Below are 26,181 nucleotides of genomic sequence, written 5' to 3'. Positions count from 1 at the left end.
CCCATAAACCCACCTTAGAATCCAAATGTTTGAGCGCCTTTAACTCTTTTCACAAAAACCTTAAAAAAATAAATGAAAGCCTATTTATGCATAGTTTAAAGTGATCTATTTAGTGATGCATACTTCGAATTTTAAAGGTCTTTTCCTTTAAGGTAGAAAATGTCCTAGTATATCAAGTGACTTGTTAAAATGTTGGGCATTATTTGTTGGCATTAATTTACAGATCATCGGTCTAACTGTCTCTCATTCACAAGCCTAACATTCACAAACCGGGCCCGATAGCACAGGTGGTAGACCGGCCGCTTCGTGGGTTTTCCCCCGGGCTCTGCACGGTTTCCTCCCACCATAATGCTGCTCGCCATTGTATAAGTGAAATATTCTTGAATACGGCATAAAACAGCAGTCGAATAAATAAATAAAATCAAGTTTTATTTATTTATTAATTAAATAATTTAAACAAAATTAAGGTTTATTATTTGTTTACACTATACGACTTATTTCACTTATACGAGGGCGACCAACATTATGGTGGGAGGAAGCCGGGCAGATCTCGGGGGAAACCCACGATCATCCGCATTTTGCTGGCAGACCTTCCCACGTAGAGCCAAAGAGGAAGCTAGCATGAGCTGGGCTGTCATTACACTGCGCTAGTGGGCTAACCAACTGAGCCACGGGGGCCCCAAATTAAGTTTTGAGCTGTGAACCCAAATAACCCCTTGATTTAACAAATGGGATTTGATACATATACACATGATACAAAAACAACACAGCTGGAGCGCGAGATTTTGTATCAGACAGTACTTTTTCTTTGCCCAGATTTCAGTTTTGGGATCAATACAAAAAATTATCATAATCTTATCAAGTATAGATTTTATGCTCTATCATTGATCTTTTATCAGCTAGGGCTTGCATGTGTCTTCTGCATACCATCCAGAAAAGTCTCGGTACGTTTGACTGGGCTTTGTGCCACCATCGTACAAAGCCTGACAAACGTCGCGAAATCCTGCAACCAAATCATTGTCGCCGTCATGAGTTTTTCTCCACTGGTGATACATCTCGTACAGTGCTGGGTTTTTATCCAGTAACAGCAGATAGTTAGCTAGATCTTTAGGCGATTCAAACCCAGAACTGTGGATATAGGAACCCGGCGGGAGGTGTCGTTCGTAATCCGAGGGGTCGCCCCCACCCATCACAACCGGAACCGCGTTCCAGACAAACAACGGCTGACCGACTTTCTCTGTTATGTAGTCGCGACAATTGCTGTTTTCCATTGCCAGATAAAATTTATACTGAGTCAACAAATTGGTGCATTCTTCATTATGTCTGGGGCACTTAAGCTTAAAACAACCCCCGTACATATCAACCGGAATATACTGACTAAGTTCTTTCATATATTCAAGTCTTTTCGAATGAGGTGTGTGACAATGGCTATTCACATACGAGATGAGCTTTGATTTAGACCTGTAAATATTTGCATATAATTTTCTATAGTTTATTGGCGTTAATGGTGTTTCTCGTTTTCGCACATGAAAATATGGCATGGCAACATCGGTATCATCCCTGTATGTTAGAGTCCAGTTAAATATTCCGTTGAACTGACGAACATCAAGCCCTCTATTAAACGGCGATTCCAACACGAAATAAGCCCATCTCTGGAACGAGCGTCGTTCAGGTGGCAAGCTTTTTGCACCCTGCTTCATATCCCTAGCGTGCATTATCACCAGATCGCTCGACAGTAATTGTGTTCTGTTGTGTGTCCCTATACAGTACTTGCTTTTACCAACTGATATGTTTTTAGGGATAAAGCTGGTGTTGCCGAAAAATCCTGTCCACATCAATATTTGTTTAACCCTTGTGGAATTGGACGGTAACATTTTATAAACTGGCTCTCCAAATTCTTTGAACAATTTTGCTGACCGATACTCTGGTCGAGGAAGTCCGGCTAGTCGTTTTAGGTACGCATTCCTCATTTGATTGTGTTTTTGGTTGGTTTCTGGTGTCAACGAACTGTCGATGTGTTCCAGCTCCTGGTTCCTGCTGATGTTCGGCGGCCTCACAGAAGGGTACAAATATAATACTTTCGGATCCAATGAAAAACTGGACATGACATCCAACTTCCAGGCGAATGCCACGAAGCATATCATTAACAGAGGGATTAACATTCTCCTGAGGCTAACTAAGTCCTTGAGGTTCATCGTCATCTTTCCTTGGCTGCAAACGATCTACGAGATCAGAAACAAACACATTTGTTATGGATGTGTAGTGTTTTGATGCTTACAGTTAAGGCCTACAGGATATTGTAAGGCCCAAGAAAATATCCTCTTTATGAAAAAACTACTGCAGAAAGTATAAAGGGGATTATTGTCGGGATGGGGAAAAAGTTCTGAGAACTAGTTCTGTGAGCAAAGCGGACTACAGAGAAAGGCTAGTGCTGAGAGCTAAGGAGAGGCCATTGAGAGAGCGAGCCTTGGAGAAAAGAGTAGCACTGAGAGGTCATGATGGATGGGGTAAATGCCAGTGCTGAGAGTTTATTGACGAGCGGCTATTGGGGGAAAAACTTGTGATGAGAACATAGACAAGGTTTTTGGCGGGATGAAGGGCTAGTGCTGTAGTGACGATCATTGTGTAAATGAAAAATTATTGGGTGTATGGTTACACAAGAACCAAATAAACAAGTTAGCCATAAATATAAAAGGCATAAATATATCAACCCAATCAAAAGTATACCAACATAGTCATAAATATACCAACACAGTCATAAATATACCAACATAGTCATAATGATACCAAGATAGTCATAAATATACCAACATATTCATAAATATACCAACATAGTCATATATATACCAACATATTCATAAATATATCAACATAGTCATAAATATACCAACATATTCATAAATATATCAACATAGCCATAAGTATACCAGCATTCTCATAAATATACTGTCTTTGTCCTAAACGATTCCCAAATTCGAGGTATCCTGAACAGGGAATGGCAAACCTGGCTGATAACTACCTACATCCTTAACGTTGGTAACGATTATTACCTGGACTCTGTTCTTCCTGAATAAATCCAGCTACACCCTGGCCTTTACCTACTTGGGTCACGTTTAGGTTGGTTACTGACTGGTCGCACAGGTGCTCGCTAGGAACAATCTCATGATATAAGTATGCTAGTTCTTACCTTTGGCAATCATAGTATATCAGAAGAACTTATGCTTTATAAACCCGACAAATCCCTTCCTTTAAAGCAAAACTTTGAGGACTTTTGGACTCTGGAAACCTTATGAATAAGTGATTTATCACAAATTTCAGACAATGACAAGGCTTTTGAATAGTTCAACAAGACAGTAACTAACACAGATAGCCGATATTATGTAACTTGGCCTTGGAAATCAGACATTACCAAACTTGCAGAAAAAAAGGAACTTCAAATCACTGATGAAAAGACTACAGTAATCACCTGATGAGTTAAACAAATGCAACAACATTATCCAACACCAAGAACGGTTAGGCGTTGTAGACAGGGCTCCTAATTTTACTGGAGACACCCGGAAATACTACATACCGCATCGTGCTGTTCTTACACCAAGCAAAGCGACTACCCAGGTCAGAATTTTTTGTGATGCATCTGCAAAAACCAAACCTCAGAAGAAAAGCATAAATGAATGTTTGTACAGAGGACCCGTTATCCTGCAATATCTGTGTGGCCTACTACACTTCAGACTTTAGCCAGTTGCTCTACTTGCCGATATTGAAAAGTTGCTTTTTCGAGTTGGGTTAAGTACAGACGAGAGAGCCGGAAGTAGATTCTTCTGGTTAAAGGATCTAAACAAACCATTAAGAAATGACAGTTCAGGAATATATCGTTTCACACGTGTTCCCTTTGGTATTGCTTCAAGACGTTTTCTCCTTGGAGCTAGAATTAAGTATCATCTGGACAAAACTGGATCAGAAACGGCCTGGAATTTACTTCGAAACGAAAACAATCTTTGAAAATGGAACAATGAACTTACGAGAATGGACATCCAACTCTGTGAATTTTTGAAACAAATCCCTGATAAAGACCAATACAAGAAGGATGTGATCAACGTGATGGGCGGTTTTTGGAATGTGATAGAGGGTTCCATGCACATTTGTGGGTCCACAAATAACAGATCTTAATGTATCTTCAAAGAAAAGAGAAGTACTGTCTACCATTGCATCAGTCTTTTAGCCAAGTCACGTTACGTTCGAAACTGTTCATGCAAAAACTGTGGACGTAAACGTTGGCTGGGACACCTCTCTTAGTGAAGAAAACCACAAACAATGGACATCAGTCTGTAAACACTTGGATGAAATTCCCACCATCGATTTTCTAAGATTCATTGGAATGAACCTTTCTGGCTGCAATGACATTCAGCTTATTTGTTTTTGCAACTTATTAATAGAGGCCTATTCAACCGAAGTATATCTTCAACTGTCGTCTGTAGAGGAAAACACTGCTGTTAAGCTTGTATTTGCAAAGGCACGTTTGCCACCAATAAAGACAATAACTTTACCCTGACTTGAGTTGCTTGGCAGTTCTGACAGAAGTGAGATGTCTGAAATTTCTATCAATTCAGCTACAGCTACGAGTAACAGCTCGTAATTCTCTACACGCATTCCCAGTGTGTTCTACAATGGATTTCGTCGAATAAACCATTGCTTCCATTTGTTGCTAATTCCGTCAAAGAAATACAAATTCAGAAGGATGTCAAACATCACTATGTTCCATCACAGTCAAATCCAGCTGACTTAGCAACAAGGGGAGAAATCAACTGTCAGCGACAGATCCAACAATGGCTAGGTGGCCCGGAGTGGTTCCATGCCAAGCCTGCAACATAGCCAACATGGAGCTTCGAGCCACCAAAAGAGAGGACTGAGTACTCTACATGATTTCTTTCAGCTGGAAAATCAGGAACTGTGGATGTACATGCGCCATACAGTATCTGCCCTGAGAACTACTCCACTCTGAGAAAACTGTTCCATGTAACAGCGTGGTGCGAAAGATTCATCCAGAAAGTCACTAACATCTGCTATATCAGTGGGTGAAATTCAATCTGCTGAACTCATTTGGGATAGGTATGTCCAAAAAAAGCACTTTGGGAATGTCATTTCTGCTCTTACCAAGAGAAAGGGCCACAGCTTATGCAATCAGCTGGATTTGCGCTTAGATGATGAAGCGCTGATTGCACAGCTCAAACATGGATCGAAGTTTCTGAAACTGCTTAAATCAACTGAAAAATTTCAGATCGACATCTCAGAATCCTGCATGCTCGTACATTACAAACTTCAGTTGCAGTCAGACATGAATATTGGATACCGCGTGGACGTGCTAAGTCAGAAACGTCATCAGACAGTGTACCGTGTGATTTGAAGCTGGCCCCTTCAAGGTGCCTTCAGTGCCACCTCTTCCCAAACAGAGAGTTTCTAAATCTGTACCATTTTCACGCACTGGACTAGATTACTTTGGCCCACTGTACATTAAAACTGTTGCTGAAAAGGAGAAGGTTTCGATGTCTTTTCACATGCCTTGCCGTCCGAGTCATCCACCTAGAAAGTCAACAGAATGTTGCTTTCTTTGCTTCGTCGGTTCACGGACCTTCGTGGTAAACCTCATCGAATGATATCTGACAACGCCAGTGACTTCAAGCTTGCCAAATTCATACTTGACCAGACATGGACTCGGACACTGGCCAATCCAGAAATCCAATTCCATTGAATGGACATTCACAGTTCAACTCTCACCATGGATGGGTGGTTTCTACGAACGACTGGTCGGCATCGTTTAGCGTTGTCTACGCAAAACGATAGGAAGAATCTCCCTGACTCATGAACAGCTCAGAACGACTCTCACAGAAGTTCAGGCTATTGTCAAATCAAGACATCTTGTGTATGTCAATGGGGACATTAATTCGCATATAAGAGGTACCCCTAATCATTTCGTAAGCCACAACCATCAACTTGTTATACCCAGTCTGGATGACAACAATAATTGTGATTTTCAAATAAAATCGACCACTTCTAACAAATTTCTCGACCTATGGTAAGAGGGACACAGGCATCTTGACAGATTTTGGCAGTTGTTGAGAAACAACTACCTGTTTAGTCTAAGGGAACGGACTGATACCCATTTACAGGCCCCTAGTGTGCAGACAAGCTTTGAGTCTAAACTTGGTGGTGTTGTCCTGACTAAGGAGAACTTGCCCAGGGCAGCATGGAAAGTTGGCAGGATACACAAACTGCCAACAAGTTAGAATGCTAACGCTCGGTCTACAGGAGTTTTGATGCCGTCAAAGCCCATACTTCACCGTCAACTGAATTTGTTGTATCCATTGGAGTGTTACAGAGACAACAGTGGCGAGTGTGAGAGCAGAGACAACCGAGATGAAGTGGTTCTTCCCGGCCAAGAGGATGATCCGCTTCCGTCACCTAGACAACGACGAGAAGCAGCACAGAGCACCAAAGAGAGACTTAAACAACCACTTGTGTGACCTTTCTACAGGCAGGAGTGTCGCGGCATTTTCTCCAGTTTTTAATTTACTCGGTGCAGGAGAGGATTTTGGGGACTGAGTTCAGTGTCAGACTGCAGTGTCCGACTGAGCAGACAGGAAAGTACTAACAGAACTGGAACTTCATAGAACCACTGTGTTATCACTTTATTAATTACTCCTGGACGTGTATAGTAATTAACTAAGCTACGAAATGTAAAAGGAAAGAACAAAGGAGAGGTTGACTTAAGAATTAAGAAGGACAATTAACTCGCCATGTGCTTTGGAGATGACCTCCAAGACAATGAACACTAAACTTTAAACAGAACCTGGAATGCCGTTTGCTTTCAAGGGTCACGTAACGGCGAGTACAGCTGCCAAAAATGTGAACGAACTCATCGAAGTGGAAGCAACTTGTGCACCGAAATCGTTTGATTTTATCTTACATATTGGAGTAGGGACCGTGCATGTTTGTTTTGAACCATCTCTTTGCGTGTGTCCTCACAGAAATCAGTTTTACGCAGATTAGGACAAAACAACATCGTTTAAAACCTAATGCTCTGCAGCCGATACCACACACAGAGTTACAGATCTGTTGGACACCCTGTTTGATACCAGAAGTCAGTGTGGCTCTGTCTGCTCGGCACATCAGTGCATCGTAAGATCCACATTCGTGTGGCTACATCTCATGCTGGCATCCCCATCGGCCGTACGTGGTAAGGTCTGCAAAAAAACTACTTTCGTCATGGGTTTCCTTCGTACTCTGCCCGCTTCTCTCCCACCATAATGCTGCATGGCCGCCGTCGTATATGTCAAAATATTCTTGAGTATGACGTAAACACCAACCAATTAAATAAATATTACTTTGTATGACAGGACAATCGCTGGGTAGCCTACACCCAGTACTGGGTACAACCAAAACTGAATTCTTCATGAAGAATTAATTCATTAATCACAGGTTATTATAACGTTAACTGCCATGCATACATTTTTCAACTAACTTCAAGCAGAAAGCCGCACCCTCGGTATTCTTATATGTGCTATTATATAGACCACATACCCAGACCTGGCACCCGCTACTTGGGCTCGTTCCTTGTCATGTATGGGGGAATGCCGTATTCATTGACAAGCACCTGCACTGGTTTTCCGCCTTGTTAAAACACCGGTGAAAATTTTTAAGAAACCAAAAATCGGGTAATGAAATGCGCTGATCTTTAATTCATGTACGTAGTGAATTCCTAAAGAAACCTTATTTGGTCCACGGCCGATGTGCTGTTAACCATCAAATATACTATTGGAATAGAAGGCAGTGTAGGGAGAATGCAGATTTCGTGTACAGCTATGTTATATATGAACAGTTACACTTTCCTTGATTTTAAAAATTCTACTCATGTTTATTTTGTACAGACATTGCAATAATTTACAGATTATATCTTTGCAGTAGATCACTTAGACAGCACTTTGACCTCCGGTAGTCACTGACAGTTCAGCAGGATTTGTACTCCTAGAAGGGTCAGTGTCGGCCATTTTGTTAAAACAGCCATTACGCATGTCAGCGGTGCTTGCTGAGATGGACCAATAACCACATTTTTGCAGATAACACTATGGTCTATCTGTGTGCTAAATGTGTGCTTTTTACTAACTCGACAATTGCTATGTTTTTTGTTGTAAGTGTGACTATATTATGACGGCAGTTTATATTGTTCTTTACCGTACAAATGGAATGACATGCATCTATAAAGGTGCAGCAGACAACTTACCTGTATACCTGCATTTTTTATTCACGCTACTCGACCTTGCCTTATCGATCCTGGAATGGGAATCGATCCACGCACATACCTTCGTGTGCCTACTAGTCCGTAATGGGAAAATAGGGAGGTATAAAGAAATCTTACTCTATGGTGAACTAGCGTACAATGCTGGAAAAAGCATTACCGCGAGCGCTCAACGCCATTAAGTCCAGTATACATATGTACGGTTCGGACTCCAGTATGGACAACAACAGTTAGCTTACCTGTGTCAAAGAGGAACGTCTGAGTACTGACAAGGTAGCTGCCTATTTGTCTTTTATTTTCCTGTGCTGGAAACCAGCCGTATCTTCCCTCGCCATGCAGTATTATTGACAGGATGATGGCTGGTATCTATTACTTATATTGGAATAAAGCTGCCTCATGTACGGTGCAGCTGGCCTTTTGTTATCTGCAACACTCTAATTTCCCTCAGCACACACAGGTAAGGGTCGCACTGCCATGACTGGAATCAAATAGCCCCAGACGCAAGATGACCTTTCTAGAAATGTTTACTTTTGTGCCCTCTACTATGAATAGGCGTGGGTTTCCCAGGGGCTATATCCAGTTTCCTCCCACCATAATACTAAGTGAAATATTCTTCCGTACGGCTCAAAACACTAATCAAATAAAATAAATAAAACACTATGATGCGGATGCAAGTGTCTGTGTGGCTCAGAAATAATATCATGATAATAGTACGTAATATAATTAAAGACTTAAAGCATAGAGAGAAAAACCATAGCAGCGACAATAGTGTGACAGATGGGAAATGGTCGCACGTAACCGTTGAAATGCGGCCCAATCGATATGTTTAGGGGCAATAATGACAAAGTCAATTCCCCAAAATAACTTTCAAGTGTTCACACATAACCGGTGAAATATATCCTCTTATCGATTTACCTCAGTCAGGTTTTACACTCCACATGCGTCATGGCTTAATTAAGTTAAAATATGGAATGCAATACTCTTACTTGAGGACGTATTAGACGCCACATACTCATTGCAGATTATAGTCCTTTTTTATCCCAAAAAGGACAACAATGGATCACCACATCTAATGTTCCACCTCCCCATGTCGTGATAACATTACTTTCTGTTCTATTCTCGATAAAAGCTACATTCAAAAATAAACAATCTGTTATAAATCAAAAATATTTAATGAAATATACGTATTATATTTAACAGAATAATCTTATGCAATTAAATTCCAGTATCACTCAGCCAACAAAATTTCTGTACAGTTTAATATATTTTTTCTTGAGAGTACTCTGACGTCATGTCACAGAAAGAATCAACAGTTGTGAACAATTTGTGGTACGCTTTGATTGAGCTACTTTGAACAATATTGATTGTATACTGATTTAGGCTCATAGTCATACCTCTATACATTCAATGATGAATGATGAAGAAATCGAAATAACACCACGTACATGTAAAACTATTCACGAACTTTCGACCTTCATGTCGGAACAACCATTTTTACTTCAAATAATATAAGTGGTATGCAGTGGAACGTTACATAGGAAGCGGTAAGTTGTAGATTTTACGCGTAGATTTTACACAAGATCATTAGCACTTCCGGAAATTATATATAATGTAAAATACACATGTAAAAAACATTGTATTTATGTAACAGTAATGTATTTACTAAATATAGGCGTGAATAATAAAAAAATAATATTGAACTATTTATACTTGTCAGATGTAAAATTGTTTACAAACAGCAACAAAAAATTACCATTTTTAATAATAATCATGTTAAGTCGTTTTTTTTTATAATAACAATTTAGCATATGCCAGTAATTATTAAGTAACTCAAAATTCGGACCGTCGGCCATGCGGTTAATTGATTTATTTGTTCGATTGGCGTTGATTGTTGTATTTCACTTATGACATTATTATCAGTATAATTGTGGGAGGAAACCCGGACGAATATTCGGTGGCTGCAGAGGAATTATATAACATTCTTTATTTCGTTTCCAGGCTTCGGATTCACGAATGTGCCCTCATACCTTAACTAACATGACGGCGTACGAAGCTCATTTAGCTAAGGACTACTTAACACGGAGTACGCATGACGAATCATCTTTTAATTATTTCAGCATGGCCTAAATAAATTCAAAATGTACACCTATAGGCGCGACGTCAAGACTGCCTATGCCGTCGCTGGGACATTCTTTGGCGTTAATTGTAAGTCGTTTGAGGTTTACACAACCAAACGCAGCTATCTAAACGACGAAATCATTATATTAATATACATCCATGCATGTATTATTACCAGATAAACTTAAAGGATTATTGTCCAGAGGTTGCTACTGGCTCTTGTTATCAAAGTGTTATTACATTACAACCCCGATATTTCCACTCCCGAGCGATACTCTATTGTTACCATAATCAACTAGTGAAATTATGGTTTCTGGCTTCAAATAACCAATGAAAGAAAGCTTTCAAAGTGGCGGAGTAATATTCTGACCTAAGTTATACCCTCAATTCCACAAAGTAATGTTAACTGGTCAACCTCAAAAAGTGTTAACCAGTGAAAATCACGTTTACAAATTGTGGTTATTTTTTACGCGAAAAAACAGGCCTTGACCTTTCCAGTCAGTCACGACCTCGGTGATTCTTTCTTTTTGTGCTATATGGTTTCACACGCGGTATTCCTTATTTGGCAAGAAGTCCAACGCGGTCATAGTGATTGAATGATGGATTGTTTTCAAAAGCATAGGTCTGAGTTCACAACAAATGAAAAGATGAAAAACAACTTTTTGGTTAATAGCTGATATGTTATTCATTAACAGAGTTTAAAACTATTTTTAACCGAAAAAATCTTTAGAAATAAAGCTCGCAAAAATACCCTTTGATAGATTCTTCAAATTCTTTAAAAGGCATTAAATCTTTTTGGTATTTATGTTTCTTTAGATATCCCGTTGTCAGTAAGATGTTGCCAGTTCCGTCAGCCTGTGTGAATAAATGTTAGCACGAACAAAATGTTGAAAGCAATACGGAAATACTGCCTACTGTGGCTGGTTCGTTCTTGACGTCGATCGTGTTTCTCTTTGTTTTTCCTACCGTTATAACATTTCATGTAAACCATTGTTTTTAAGACAGTTCAAGATAAAAATGATGTTTTCTTTGCCCAGATTTCAGTTTTGGGATCAATACAAAAAATTATCATAATCTTATCAAGTATAGATTTTATGCTCTATCATTGATCTTTTATCAACTAGGGCTTGCATGTGTCTTCTGCATACCATCCAGAAAAGTCTCGGTACGTTTGACTGGGCTTTGTGTCACCATCGTACAAAGCCTGACAAACGTCGCGAAATCCTGCAACCAAATCATTGTCGCCGTCATGAGTTTTTCTCCACTGGTGATACATCTCGTACAGTGCTGGGTTTTTATCCAGGAACAGCAGATAGTTAGCTAGATCTTTAGGCGATTCAAACCCAGAACTGTGGATATAGGAACCCGGCGGGAGGTGTCGCTCGTAATCCGAGGGATCGCCCCCACCCATCACAACCGGAACAGCTTTCCAAACAAACAACGGCTGACCAACTTTCTCTGTTATGTAGTCGCGACAATTGCCGTTTTCCAGTGCCAGATAAAATTTATACTGAGTCAACAAATTGGTGCAGTCTTCAGTGTTTCTGGGGCACTTAAGCTTAAAACAACCCCCGTACATATCAACCGGAATATACTGACTAAGTTCTTTCATATATTCAAGTCTTTTCGAATGAGGTGTGTGACAATGGCTATTCACATACGACATGAGCTTTGATTTAGACCTGTAAATATTTGCATATAATTCTCTATAGTTTGCTGGCGTTAATGGTGTTTCTCGTTTTCGCACATGAAAATATGGCATAGCAACATCGGTATCATCCCTGTATGTTAGAGTCCAGTTAAATATTCCGTTGAACTGGCGAACATCAAGCCCTCTATTAAACGGCGATTCCAACACGAAATAAGCCCATCTCTGGAACGGGCGTCGTTCAGGTGGCAAGCTTTTTGCACCCTGCTTCATATCCCTAGCGTGCATTATCACCAGATCGCTCGACTGTAATTGTGTTCTGTTGTGTGTCCCTATACAGTACCTGTTTTTACCAATTGATATGTTTTTAGGGATAAAGCTGGTGTTGCCGAAAAATCCTGTCCACATCAATATTTTTTTAACCCTTGTGGAATTGGACGGTAACATTTTATAAACTGGCTCTCCAAATTCTTTGAACAATTTTGCTGACCGATACTCTGGTCGAGGAAGTCCGGCTAGTCGTTTTAGGTACGCATTCCTCATTTGATTGTGTTTTTGGTTGGTTTCTGGTGTCAACGAACTGTCGATGTGTTCCAGCTTCTGGTTCCTGCTGATGTTCGACAGCCTCACAGAAGGGTACAAATATAATACTTTCGGATCCAATGTAAAACTGGACATGACATCCAACTTCCAGGCGAATGCCACGAAGCATATCATTAACAGAGGGATTAACATTCTCCTGAGGCTAACTAAGTCCTTGAAGTTCATCGTCATCTTACCTTGGCTGCGAACGATCTGCAAGATCAGAAAATAACACATTTGTTATGGATGTATAGTGTTTTGATGGTTACAGTTAAGGTCTACAGGGTATTGTAAGGCTCAAGAAAGTATGCTCTTTATAAAAAAAATACTGCAGAGTGTATAATGGGGATTATAGACTAGATGGGGACTAGTTCTGAGAACTAGTTCTGAAAGCAAAGCGGAAGTTGAGGGCATTGCATGAAAGGCTAGTGCTGAGAGCTAAGGAGAGGCCATTCATGAGGGGGCATTGGAGAAAAGACCAGCCCTGAGATGTTATTGACGATATGGGGGAAAGGTCAGTGCTGAGAGTTTATTGACGGCCGGCTGTTAGGGAAAAGACTTGTAAGAAGAGCATAGGAGGGATTATTGGCCGGATAAAGGAAACAGCTAGTGCTCAGGTGACGATCATTGTATAAATGAAAAATTATTGGGTGTATGGTTCACAACAACCAAATAAACAAGTTAGCCATAAATATAAAAGGCATAAATATATCAACCCAATCAAAAGTATACCAACATAGTCATAAATATACCAACACAGTCATAAATATACCAACATAGTCATAATAATACCAAGACAATCATAAATATACCAACATATTCATACATATACCAACATAGTCATATATATATACCAACATATTCATAAATATATCAACATAGTCATAAATATACCAACATATTCATAAATATATCAACATAGCCATAAGTATACCAGCATTCTCATAAATATACTGTCTTTGTCCTAAACGATTCCCAAATTCGAGGTATCCTGAACAGGGAATGGCAAACCTGGCTGATAACTACCTACATCCTTAACGTTGGTAACGATTATTACCTGGACTCTGTTCTTCCTGAATAAATCCAGCTACACCCTGGCCTTTACCTACTTGGGTCACTTATGCTTTATAAACCCGACAAATCCCTTCCTTTAAAGCAAAACTTTGAGGACTTTTGGACTCTGGAAACCCTATGAATAAGTGATTCAGCACAAATTTCAGACAATGGCAAGGCTTTTGAATAGTTCAACAAGACAGTAACTAACACAGATAGCCGTTATTATGTAACTTGGCCTTGGAAATCAGACATTACCAAACTTGCAGAAAAAAGGAACTTCAAATCACTGATGAAAAGACTACAGTAATCACCTGATGACTTAAACAAATGCAACAACATTATCCAACACCAAGAACGGTTAGGCATTGTAGACAGGGCTCCTAGTTGTACTGGAGACACCCGGAAACACTACATACCGCATCGTGCTGTTCTTACACCAAGCAAAGCGACTACCCAGGTCAGAATTTTTTGTGATGCATCTGCAAAAACCAAACCTCAGAACAAAAGCATAAATGAATGGTTGTACAAAGGACCCGTTATCCTGCAATATCTGTGTGGCCTACTACACTTTCAGACTTCAGACTAAAGTTGCTTTTTCGAGTTGGGTTAAGTAGATTCTTCTGGTTAAAGGATCCAAACAAACCATTAAGAAATGACAGTTCAGGAATATATCGTTTCACACGTGCTCCTTTTGGTATTACTTCAAGATGTTTTTTGCTTGGAGCTAGAATTAAGTATCATCTGGACAAAACTGGATCAGAAACGGCCTGGAATTTACTTCGAAGCGAAAACAATCTTTGAAAATGCATCCATGAACTTACGAGAATGGACATCCAACTCTGTGAATTTTTGAAACAAATCCCTGATAAAGACCAATACAAGAAGGATGTGATCAACGTGATGGGCGGTTTTTGGAATGTGATAGAGGGTTCCATGCACATTTGTGGGTCCACAAATAACAGATCTTAATGTATCTTCAAAGAAAAGAGAAGTACTGTCTACCATTGCATCAGTCTTTTAGCCAAGTCACGTTACGTTCGAAACTGTTCATGCAAAAACTGTGGACGTAAACGTTGGCTGGGACACCTCTCTTAGTGAAGAAAACCACAAACAATGGACATCAGTCTGTAAACACTTGGATGAAATTCCCACCATCGATTTTCTAAGATTCATTGGAATGAACCTTTCTGGCTGCAATGACATTCAGCTTATTTGTTTTTGCAACTTATTAATAGAGGCCTATTCAACCGAAGTATATCTTCAACTGTCGTCTGTAGAGGAAAACACTGCTGTTAAGCTTGTATTTGCAAAGGCACGTTTGCCACCAATAAAGACAATAACTTTACCCTGACTTGAGTTCCTTGGCAGTTCTGATAGAAGTGAGATGTCTGAAATTTCTATCAATTCAGCTACAGCTACGAGTAACAGCTCGTAATTCTCTACACGCATTCCAAGTGTGTTCTACAATGGCTTTCGTCGAATAAACCATTGCTTCCATTTGTGGCTAATTGCGTCAAAGAAATACAAATTCAGAAGGATGTCAAACATCACTATGTTCCATCACAGTCAAATCCAGCTGACTTAGCAACAAGGGGAGAAATCAACTGTCAGCGACAGATCCAACAATGGCTAGGTGGCCCGGAGTGGTTCCATGCCAAGCCTGCAACATAGCCAACATGGAGCTTCGAGCCACCAAAAGAGAGGACTGAGTACTCTACATGATATCTTTCAGCTGGAAAATCAGGAACTGTGGATGTACACGCGCCATACAGTATCTGCCCTGAGAACTACTCCACTCTGAGAAAACTTTTCCATGTAACAGCGTGGTGCGAAAGATTCATCCAGAAAGTCACTAACATCTGCTATATCAGTGGGTGAAATTCAATCTGCTTAACTCATTTGGGATAGGTATGTCCAAAAAAAGCACTTTGGGAATGTCATTTCTGCTCTTACCAAGAGAAAGGGCCACAGCTTATGCAATCAGCTGGATTTGCGCTTAGATGATGAAGCGCTGATTGCACAGCTCAAACATGGATCGAAGTTTCTGAAACTGCTTAAATCAACTGAAAAATTTCAGATCGACATCTCAGAATCCTGCATGCTCGTACATTACAAACTTCAGTTGCAGTCAGACATGAATATTGGATACCGCGTGGACGTGCTAAGTCAGAAACGTCATCAGACAGTGTACCGTGTGATTTGAAGCTGGCCCCTTCAAGGTGCCTTCAGTGCCACCTCTTCCCAAACAGAGAGTTTCTAAATCTGTACCATTTTCACGCACTGGACTAGATTACTTTGGCCCACTGTACATTAAAACTGTTGCTGAAAAGGAGAAGGTTTCGGTGTCTTTTCACATGCCTTGCCGTCCGGGTCATCCACCTAGAAAGTCAACAGAATGTTTCTTTCTTTGCTTCGTCGGTTCACGGACCTTCGTGGTAAACCTCATCGAATGATATCTGACAACGCCAGTGACTTCAAGCTTGCCAAATTCATACTTGACCAGACGTGGATTCGGACACTGGCCAATTCAGAAATCCAATTCCATTGAATGGACATTCACAGTTCAACTCTCACCATGGATGGGTGGTTTCTACGAACGACTGGTCGGCATCGTTAAGCGTTGTCTACGCAAAACGATAGGAAGAATCTCCCTGACTCATGAACAGCTCAGAACGACTCTCACAGAAGTTCAGGCTATTGTCAAATCAAGACATCTTGTGTATGTCAATGGGGACATTAATTCGCATATAAGAGGTACCCCTAATCATTTCGTAAGCCACAACCATCAACTTGTTATACCCAGTCTTGATGACAACAATAATTGTGATTTTCAAATAAAATCGATCACTTCTAACAAATTTCTCGACCTATGGAAAAAGGGAGAAAGGCATCTTGACAGATTTTGGCAGTTGTTGAGAAACAACTACCTGTTTAGTCTAAGGGAACGGACTGATACCCATTTACAGGCCCCTAGTGTGCAGACAAGCTTTGAGTCTAAACTTGGTGGTGTTGTCCTGACTAAGGAGAACTTGCCCAGGGCAGCATGGAAAGTTGGCAGGATACACAAACTGCCAACAAGTTAGAATGCTAACGCTCGGTCTGCAGGAGTTTTGATGCCGTCAAAGCCCATACTTCACCGTCAACTGAATTTGTTGTATCCATTGGAGTGTTACAGAGACAACAGTGGCGAGTGTGAGAGCAGAGACAACCGAGGTGAAGTGGTTCTTCCCGGCCAAGAGGATGATCCGCTCCCATCACCTAGACAACGACGAGAAGCAGCACAGAGCGCCAAAGAGAGACTTAAACAACCACTTGTGTGACCTTTCTACAGGCAGGAGTGTCGCGGCATTTTCTCCAGTTTTTAATTTACTCGGTGCAGGAGAGGATTTTGGGGACTGAGTTCAGTGTCAGACTGCAGTGTCCGACTGAGCAGACAGGAAAGTACTAACAGAACTGGAACTTCATAGAACCACTGTGTTATCACTTTATTAATTACTCCTGGAGGTGTATAGTAATTAACTAAGCTACGAAATGTAAAAGGAGGAACAAAGGAGAGATTGACTTAAGAATTAAGAAGGACAATGAACTCGCCATGTGCTTTGAAGGTGACCTCCAGGACAATGAACACTAAACTTTAAACAGAACCTGGAATACCGTTTGCTTTCAAGGGTCACGTAACGGCGAGTACAGCTGCCAAAAATGTGAACGAACTCATCGAAGTGGAAGCAACTTGTGCATCGAAATCGTTTGGTTTTATCTTACATATTGGAGTAGGGACCGTGCATGTTTGTTTTGAACCATCTCTTTGCGTGTGTCCTCACAGAAATCAGTTTTACGCAGATTAGGACAAAACAACATCGTTTAAAACCTAATGCTCTGCAGCCGATACCACACACAGAGTTACAGATCTGTTGGACACCCTGTTTGATACCAGAAGTCAGTGTGGCTCTGTCTGCTCGGCACATCAGTGCATCGTAAGATCCACATTCGTGTGGCTACATCTCATGCTGGCATCCCCATCGACCGTACGTCGTAAGGTCTGCAAAAAAACTACTTTCGTCATGGGTTTCCTTCGTACTCTGCCCGCTTCTCTCCCACCATAATGCTGCATGGCCGCCGTCGTATATGTCAAAATATTCTTGAGTATGACGTAAACACCAATCAATTAAATAAATATTACTTTGTATGACAGGACAATCGCTGGGTAGCCTACACATATGTAAAGCCTATATATTCGGACTCCAGTATGGACAACAACAGTTAGCTTACCTGTGTTAGAGAGGAATGTTTTAGTACTGACAAAGTAGCTGCCTATTTGTCTTGTATTTTCCTGTCCTCGCAACCAGCCGTATCTTCCCTCGCCATGCAGTATTATTGACAGGATGATGGCTGGTATCTATTACTTATATTGGAATAAAGCTGCCTCATGTACGGTGCAGCTGGCCTTTTGTTATCTGCAACACTCGAATTTCAATCAGCACACACAGGTAAGGGTCGCACTGCCATGACTGGAATAAAATAACAGCCCCAGACGCAAGATGACCTTTCTAGATATGTTTACTTTTGTGCCCTCTACTATGAATAGGCGTGGGTTTCCCAAGGGCTATGTCCACCGTTTCCTCCCACCATAATACTAAGTGAAATATTCTTCCGTACGGCTCAAAACACTAATCAAATAAAATAAATAAAACATTATGATGCGGATGCACGGGTATGTGTGGTGCAGAAATTATATCATGATAATAATACGTAATATAATTAAAGACTTAAAGCATAGAGAGAAAAACCATAGCAGCGACAATAGTGTGACAGATGGGAAATGATCGCACGTAACCGTTGAAATGCGGCCCAATCGATATGTTTAGGGACAACAATGACAAAGCCAATTCCCCAAAATAACTTTCAAGTGTTCACACATAACCGGTGAAATATATCCTCTTATCGATTTACCTCAGTCAGGTTTTACACTCCACATGCGTCATGGCTTAATTAAGTTAAAATATGGAATGCAATACTCTTACTTGAGGACGTATTAGACGCCACATACTCATTGCAGATTATAGTCCTTTTTTATCCCAAAACGGACAACAATGGATCACCACATCTAATGTTCCACCTCCCCATGTCGTGATAACATTACTTTCTGTTCTATTCTCGATAAAAGCTACACTCAAAAATAAACAATCTGTTATAAATCAAAAATATTTAATGAAATATACGTATTATATTTAACAGAATAATCTTATGCAATTAAATTCCAGTATCACTCAGCCAACAAAATTTCTGTACAGTTTAATATATTTTTTCTTGAGAGTACTCTGACGTCATGTCACAGAAAGAATCAACAGTTGTGAACAATTTGTGGTACGCTTTGATTGAGCTACTTTGAACAATATTGATTGTATACTGATTTAGGCTCATAGTCATACCTCTATACATTCAATGATGAATGATGAAGAAATCGAAATAACACCACGTACATGTAAAACTATTCACGAACTTTCGACCTTCATGTCGGAACAACCATTTTTACTTCAAATAATATAAGTGGTATGCAGTGGAACGTTACATAGGAAGCGGTAAGTTGTAGATTTTACGCGTAGATTTTACGCGTAGATTTTACACAAGATCATTAGCACTTCCGGAAATTATATATAATGTAAAATACACATGTAAAAAACATTGTATTTATGTAACAGTAATGTAGTTACTAAATATAGGCGTGAATAATAAAAAAATAATATTGAACTAATTATACTTGTTAGATGTAAAATTGTTTACAAACAGCAACAAAAAATTACCATTTTTAATAATAATCATGTTAAGTCGTTTTTTTTTTATAATAACAATTTAGCATATGCCAGTAATTATTAAGTAACTCAAAATTCGGACCGTCGGCCATGCGGTTAATTGATTTATTTGTTCGATTGGCGTTGATTGTTGTATTTCACTTATGACATTATTATCAGTATAATTGTGGGAGGAAACCCGGACGAATATTCGGTGGCTGCAGAGGAATTATATAACATTCTTTATTTCGTTTCCAGGCTTCGGATTCACGAATGTGCCCTCATACCTTAACTAACATGACGGCGTACGAAGCTCATTTAGCTAAGGACTACTTAACACGGAGTACGCATGACGAATCATCTTTTAATTATTTCAGCATGGCCTAAATAAATTCAAAATGTACACCTATAGGCGCGACGTCAAGACTGCCTATGCCGTCGCTGGAACATTCTTTGGCGTTAATTGTAAGTCGTTTGAGGTTTACACAACCAAACGCAGCTATCTAAACGACGAAATCATTATATTAATATACATCCATGCATGTATTATTACCAGATAAACTTAAAGGATTATTGTCCAGATGTTGCTACTGGCTCTTGTTATCAAAGTGTTATTACATTACAACCCCGATATTTCCACTCCCGAGCGATACTCTATTGTTACCATAATCAACTAGTGAAATCATGGTTTCTGGCTTCAAATAACCAATGAAAGAAAGCTTTCAAAGTGGCGGAGTAATATTCTGACCTAAGTTATACCCTCAATTCCACAAAGCAATGTTAACTGGTCAACCTCAAAAAGTGTTAACCAGTGAAAATCACGTTTACAAATTGTGGCTATTTCTTACGCAAAAAAACAGGCTTTGACCTTTCCACTCAGTCACGACCTCGGTGATTCTTTCTTTTTGTGCTAAATGGTTTCACACGCGGTATTCTTTATTTGGCAAGAAGTCGAACGTTGTCGCGTAAAACTTAAACATTGTTTGTGTTTTCCCCACTGATTTAAAGGACTGAAAACACTACTTTATCTGAAATTTGTGGATTTAAAAAAAAAAGTTCAAAACTTTAAGACGATACCAGGCGGTCAAAGTGATTGAATGATGGATTGTTTTCAAAAGCATAGGTCTGAGTTCACAAAAAATGAAAAGATGAAAAACAACTTTTTGGTTAATAGCTGATATGTTATTCATTAACAGAGTTTAAAACTATTTTTAACGGAAGAAATAAAGCTCGCAAAAATACCCTTTGATGGATTCTTCAAATTCTTTAAAATGCATTAAATCTTTTTGGTATTTATGTATCTTTAGATATCCCGTTGTCAGTAAGATGTTGCCAGTTCCGTCAGCCTGTGTGAATAAATGTTAGCAAGGAACAGACGTCGATCGTGTTTCTCTTTGTTTCTCTACCGTTATAACATTTCATGTAAACCATTGTTTTGAAGACAGTTCAAGATAAAAATGATGTTTTCTTTGCCCAGGTTTCAGTTTTGGGATCAATACAAAAAATTATCATAATCTTATCAAGTATAAATTTTATGCTCTATCATTGATCTTTTATCAGCTAGGGCTTGCATGTGTCTTCTGCATACCATCCAGAAAAGTCTCGGTACGTTTGACTGGGCTTTGTGTCACCATCGTACAAAGCCTGGCAAACTTCGCGAAATCCTGCAATCAAGTGATTGTGGCCGTCATGAGTTTTTCTCCACTGGTGATACATCTCGTACAGTGCTGGGTTTTTATCCAGGAACAGCAGATAGTTAGCTAGATCTTTAGGCGATTCAAACCCAGAACTGTGGATATAGGAGCCCGGCGGGAGGTGTCGCTCGTAATCCGATGGGTCGCCCCCACCCATCACAACCGGAACCGCGTTCCAGACAAACAACGGCTGACCAACTTTCTCTGTTATGTAGTCGCGACAATTGCTGTTTTCCATTGCCAGATAAAATTTATACTGAGTCAACAAATTGGTGCAGTCTTCAGTGTTTCTGGGGCACTTAAGCTTAAAACAACCCCCGTACATATCAACCGGAATATACTGACTAAGTTCTTTCATATATTCAAGTCTTTTCGAATGAGGTGTGTGACAATGGCTATTCACATACGAGATGAGCTTTGATTTAGACCTGTAAATATTTGCATATAATTCTCTATAGTTTATTGGCGTTAATGGTGTTTCTCGTTTTCGCACATGAAAATATGGCATGGCAACATCGGTATCATCCCTGTATGTTAGAGTCCAGTTAAATATTCCGTTGAACTGACGAACATCAAGCCCTCTATTAAACGGCGATTCCAACACGAAATAAGCCCATCTCTGGAACGGGCGTCGTTCAGGTGGCAAGCTTTTTGCACCCTGCTTCATATCCCTAGCGTGCATTATCACCAGATCGCTCGACAGTAATTGTGTTCTGTTGTGTGTCCCTACACAGTACCTGCTTTTACCAATTGATATGTTTTTAGGGATAAAGCTGGTGTTGCCGAAAAATCCTGTCCACATCAATATTTTTTTAACCCTTGTGGAATTGGACGGTAACATTTTATAAACTGGCTCTCCAAATTCTTTGAACAATTTTGCTGACCGATACTCTGGTCGAGGAAGTCCGGCTAGTCGTTTTAGGTACGCATTCTTCATTTGATTGTGTTTTTGGTTGGTTTCTGGTGTCAACGAACTGTCGATGTGTTCCAGCTTCTGGTTCCTGCTGATGTTCGGCGGCCTCACAGAAGGGTACAAATATAATACTTTCGGATCCAATGTAAAACTGGACATGACATCCAACTGCCAGGCGAATGTCACGAAGCATATCATTAACAGAGGGATTAACATTCTCCTGAGGCTAACTAAGTCCTTGAGGTTCATCGTCATCTTACCTTGGCTGCGAACGATCTGCAAGATCAGAAAATAACACATTTGTTATGGATGTATAGTGTTTTGATGGTTACAGTTAAGGTCTACAGGATATTGTAAGGCTGAAGAAAGTATGCTCTTTATGAAAAAACTACTGCAGAGTGTATAATGGGGGTTATTGACGGGATGGGGACTAGTTCTGAGAACTAGTTCTGAGAGCAAAGCGGAAGTTGAGGGGATTGCATGAAAGGCTAGTGCTGAGAGCTAAGGAGAGGCCATTCATGAGGGGGCATTGGAGAAAAGACCAGCCCTGAGATGTTATTGACGATATGGGAGAAAGGTCAGTGCTGAGAGTTTATTGACGGCCGGCTGTTAGGGAAAAGACTTGTAAGAAGAGCATAGGAGGGATTTTTCGCAGGATGAAGGAAACGGCTAGTGCTCAGGTGACGATCATTGTATAAATGAAATATTATTGAGTGTATGGTTGCACAACAACCAAATACACAAGTTAGCCATAAATATAAAAGGCATAAATATATCAACATAGTCAAAAGTATACCAACATAGTTATAAATATACCAACACAGTCATAAATATAGGAACTTAGTTATAAGAATATAGACATAGTCGTAAATATACCAACATATTCATACATATATCAACATAGTTATAAGTATACCGGCATTCTCATAAATGTACCAACACAGTCATAAATATACCAACATTTATCTATTTATTTCATTGGTGTTTTACGCCGTACTCAAGAATATTTCACTCATACGACGGCGACCAGCATTATAGCGGAAGGAAACCAGACAGAGTCCGGTGAAAACCCACGACCATCCGCAGGTTGCTGAAAGACCTTCCCACCTATGGCGGAAGAGGAAGCCAGCCTGAGCTGGACTTGAACTCACAGCGACCGCATTGGTGAGAGGTTCCTGGGTCATTACGCTGCGCTAGCGCACTAACCAACTGAACCACAGAGGCCTCGTAAATATACCGACATAGTCATAAATATTCCAACACAGTCATAAATATATCAACATAGTCATAAGTATACCAACATCATTAGAGTTTGCCATTAGAGTTCAGCCGCGGCATGATTATGATCATCATTATAACTAATAGTTACAGCGGTCTCCACTAACCCGTCATATTTTAAGTTTAACCTGTGCTTCATCCCAGTATGTAGGCCAACCAGTGGCAATAGGCACGATCGAGACGAGCCAAGGGAAACTACACAGAGTTGCGCACGCCAGATACCAATGAGAGGAATACGCAAATGCGTGCCAAGGCGCGTTTCCTATTGGTTCGCAGCTTTACTGGACGGCTCATGTAGGACGAGTTCAAATCCTCTCCTTCCTCTCCAGCCATCTGCGGATGGTCGTGGGTTTCCCCCGGGCTGTTCCTTACTTCCTCCTAACATAATGCTGCCCACTGTTGTATAAATGAAAAATACTTGAGCACAGCGTAAAACACCAATTAGGTAAATAATTATTTGTTGGATTGGAGCTGTACTCCGTATTCAAGAATATTTCCCGTACACGACGGCGGCCAGCATAATCGTGGGAGGAAACCGGGCAGAGCGATTTTTCCTTGACGTCGTACTCTAGAATTTTTCGCTTTTACGATGACGGTCAGCTTAACGTGTTGAGGATATTCAAGGCCCCGCAATTCGAATGATTACATGATTATGACATAAAACGACATCGGCTATATTTCAGTCATGTTGTAGCGACACAATTAAGAAGTAAGAGAGATTAACAAATGTACAGAAATATATAGATCTGTATATTACTCTGAGATGTAAACTCTGCTTTTCCTAACTGCGCATCTGCTCTGTAGTCGTTCTGTCCGTCATATCTTAACACGGGACTCGATCGTATCTTTTAACATGAGTCATTCATGAGTGACTCAGAATCAACCACACAAATGTGCGTCGAGAAAAAAAAAGCGAGAAATATTTCTTGGCATCGGCTTAGGGTATTTTGTAAAGCGATAGATAAATTGGTAAAAGCGACATTGGGTCACAGTAATTTGTAAAGCATGAGACAACGTGACAAATATGGCCTGAGGGGAAATTATTATTTTCTTATTCATAAAGGTGCGTAAGTAATAAGCTAAATTCACTGAGTATTTGATTTCTTGATTGATTATGGTGGGAGAAAATCAGACAGGGCCCTAGGGGAAGCCCTATGAGCATCTGTACGTTGCTGACAGACGTACGACCGGAAAAGAACCCAGCAAAAGACAACAGCCTTAGCATTGGTGACCTGCTCCTGGGTCGACACGCTGCACTAGTACCCTAACCACTGAGCTCAGCACATGTAAGCCTTATAATTGTTGGTTTTTCAACTTGCGGCTGTCCATATTTTTCACGAGAGCAGCATCAGGTATCAGTATTTGTATTGAGATGTAAACGGATACAGAAAACGGAACTCTAAAACGAAGATTATGGTTTCAACGGAAATCAAGAAAGTTAGGGGAAAAAACAAAATTGCAAGAAAATACAAGGTACTGGATCAAACCGGGCTTTGGGCCGGGAATTAGTAAACGTCCAGCTAGAAACAAGTTCAGGAGGCCTTCGTGACAATATGCAGCCGACAACGATCTTGTAGCCGTTTGCACATACGGTTCGTTGAAAATTACTTATCTTACACCAACATGATGTGCATATCTGTAAATCCCATGTGGGAAAGTTCGTCAGTGACCTGTCCAAGGATGGTGGTTTACCTTAGGCGGCCCAGTTTCCCCCACCCTTTAAACTCACAGCCATCGCTTAGGTGGGAAATATATTGAATGTGGCGTTAAACAACTACTAAATAAATAATTAGGGCAAGTATATACTAGTATATAACAGTATAATAAGATTAGGTGATGACGGTCTAAAGCTGGGTAGGCCAGGTGGGCTTCCTGGTCAGACTGTATAGAATCACGAAGTCACATTGACAAGTCTTAGTCTTTTATTTATTTATTTATTTATTTACTTATTACTTATTTATTTATTTACCTAAATTCATTTCTGTCGTACTCATGAATATTTCACTTATACGACGGCGGTTAGTATTTTGGTCGACGAAACTGGGATCTTTATACAAAGCGGGATTAAATAGGTCTCTTGCCTTCCAATGGTGCTCGATGGAGTTATGTATTTGAAAAAGCTCTTTAGCTCCTTGTAACCACATGTCTATTTAACAGCAAATTCTACCAAATGCATAGAGTTGTCAAACTATTTGTAAACAGTATTTTATTCGCACTAATATATTAGCCAGAAGTAAATACATTTTGTGATATTAATAGCCATAAACTGGGTAATCACTACCATCAGTGTAATGTAGTAGATTACACTATGGGTATCACTACCAACAGTGTAATGCAGCAGATTACACTATGGGTAACACTATGGGTATCACTACCAATAGTGTAATGCAGTAGATTGCACTATGGGTATCACTACCAACAGTGTAATGCAGCAGATTACACTATGGGTATCACTACCAACAGTGTAATGCAGCAGATTACACTATGGGTATCACTACCAATAGTGTAATGCAGTAGATTGCACTATGGGTATCACTACCAACAGTGTAATGCAGTAGATTGCACTATGGGTATCACTACCAACAGTGTAATGCAGCAGATTACACTATGGGTATCACTACCAACAGTGTAATGCAGCAGATTACACTATGGGTATCACTACCAATAGTGTAATGCAGTAGATTGCACTATGGGCATCACATGCTACCCATAATGTGACAATGTTACATTATAGGTTGAAATTTCGACCCACATTATAATAGTTTTATTACATTTCGTGATTCTAGAACACCACGAGCTTTTGCAGAGCATCT

General features: G+C 40.1%; 1 protein-coding gene across 1 annotated transcript; it reads right to left on the bottom strand.

Annotated features, from left to right (window-relative positions):
- Positions 1-899: 899 nt before the first annotated feature.
- Positions 900-2,201, bottom strand: LOC135465431 (3-galactosyl-N-acetylglucosaminide 4-alpha-L-fucosyltransferase FUT3-like). The gene has a single exon (XM_064742671.1). The coding sequence runs from the start codon at positions 2,199-2,201 to the stop codon at positions 900-902; it is 1,302 nt and encodes a 433-aa protein (XP_064598741.1).
- Positions 2,202-26,181: the final 23,980 nt, after the last annotated feature.

This window comes from Liolophura sinensis, chromosome 5 (genome assembly GCF_032854445.1).
Source record: "Liolophura sinensis isolate JHLJ2023 chromosome 5, CUHK_Ljap_v2, whole genome shotgun sequence".
Classification (NCBI taxonomy): Eukaryota; Metazoa; Mollusca; class Polyplacophora; order Chitonida; family Chitonidae; genus Liolophura; species Liolophura sinensis.
The sequence above is the reverse complement of the archived record's forward strand: the minus strand, read 5'-3'. Positions and strand labels throughout refer to the sequence as shown.

Excerpts from the sequence above, each read along its gene's own strand:
- LOC135465431 (XM_064742671.1), bottom strand. The coding sequence starts at position 2,201 with ATGACGATGAACCTCAAGGACTTAGTTAGCCTCAGGAGAATGTTAATC.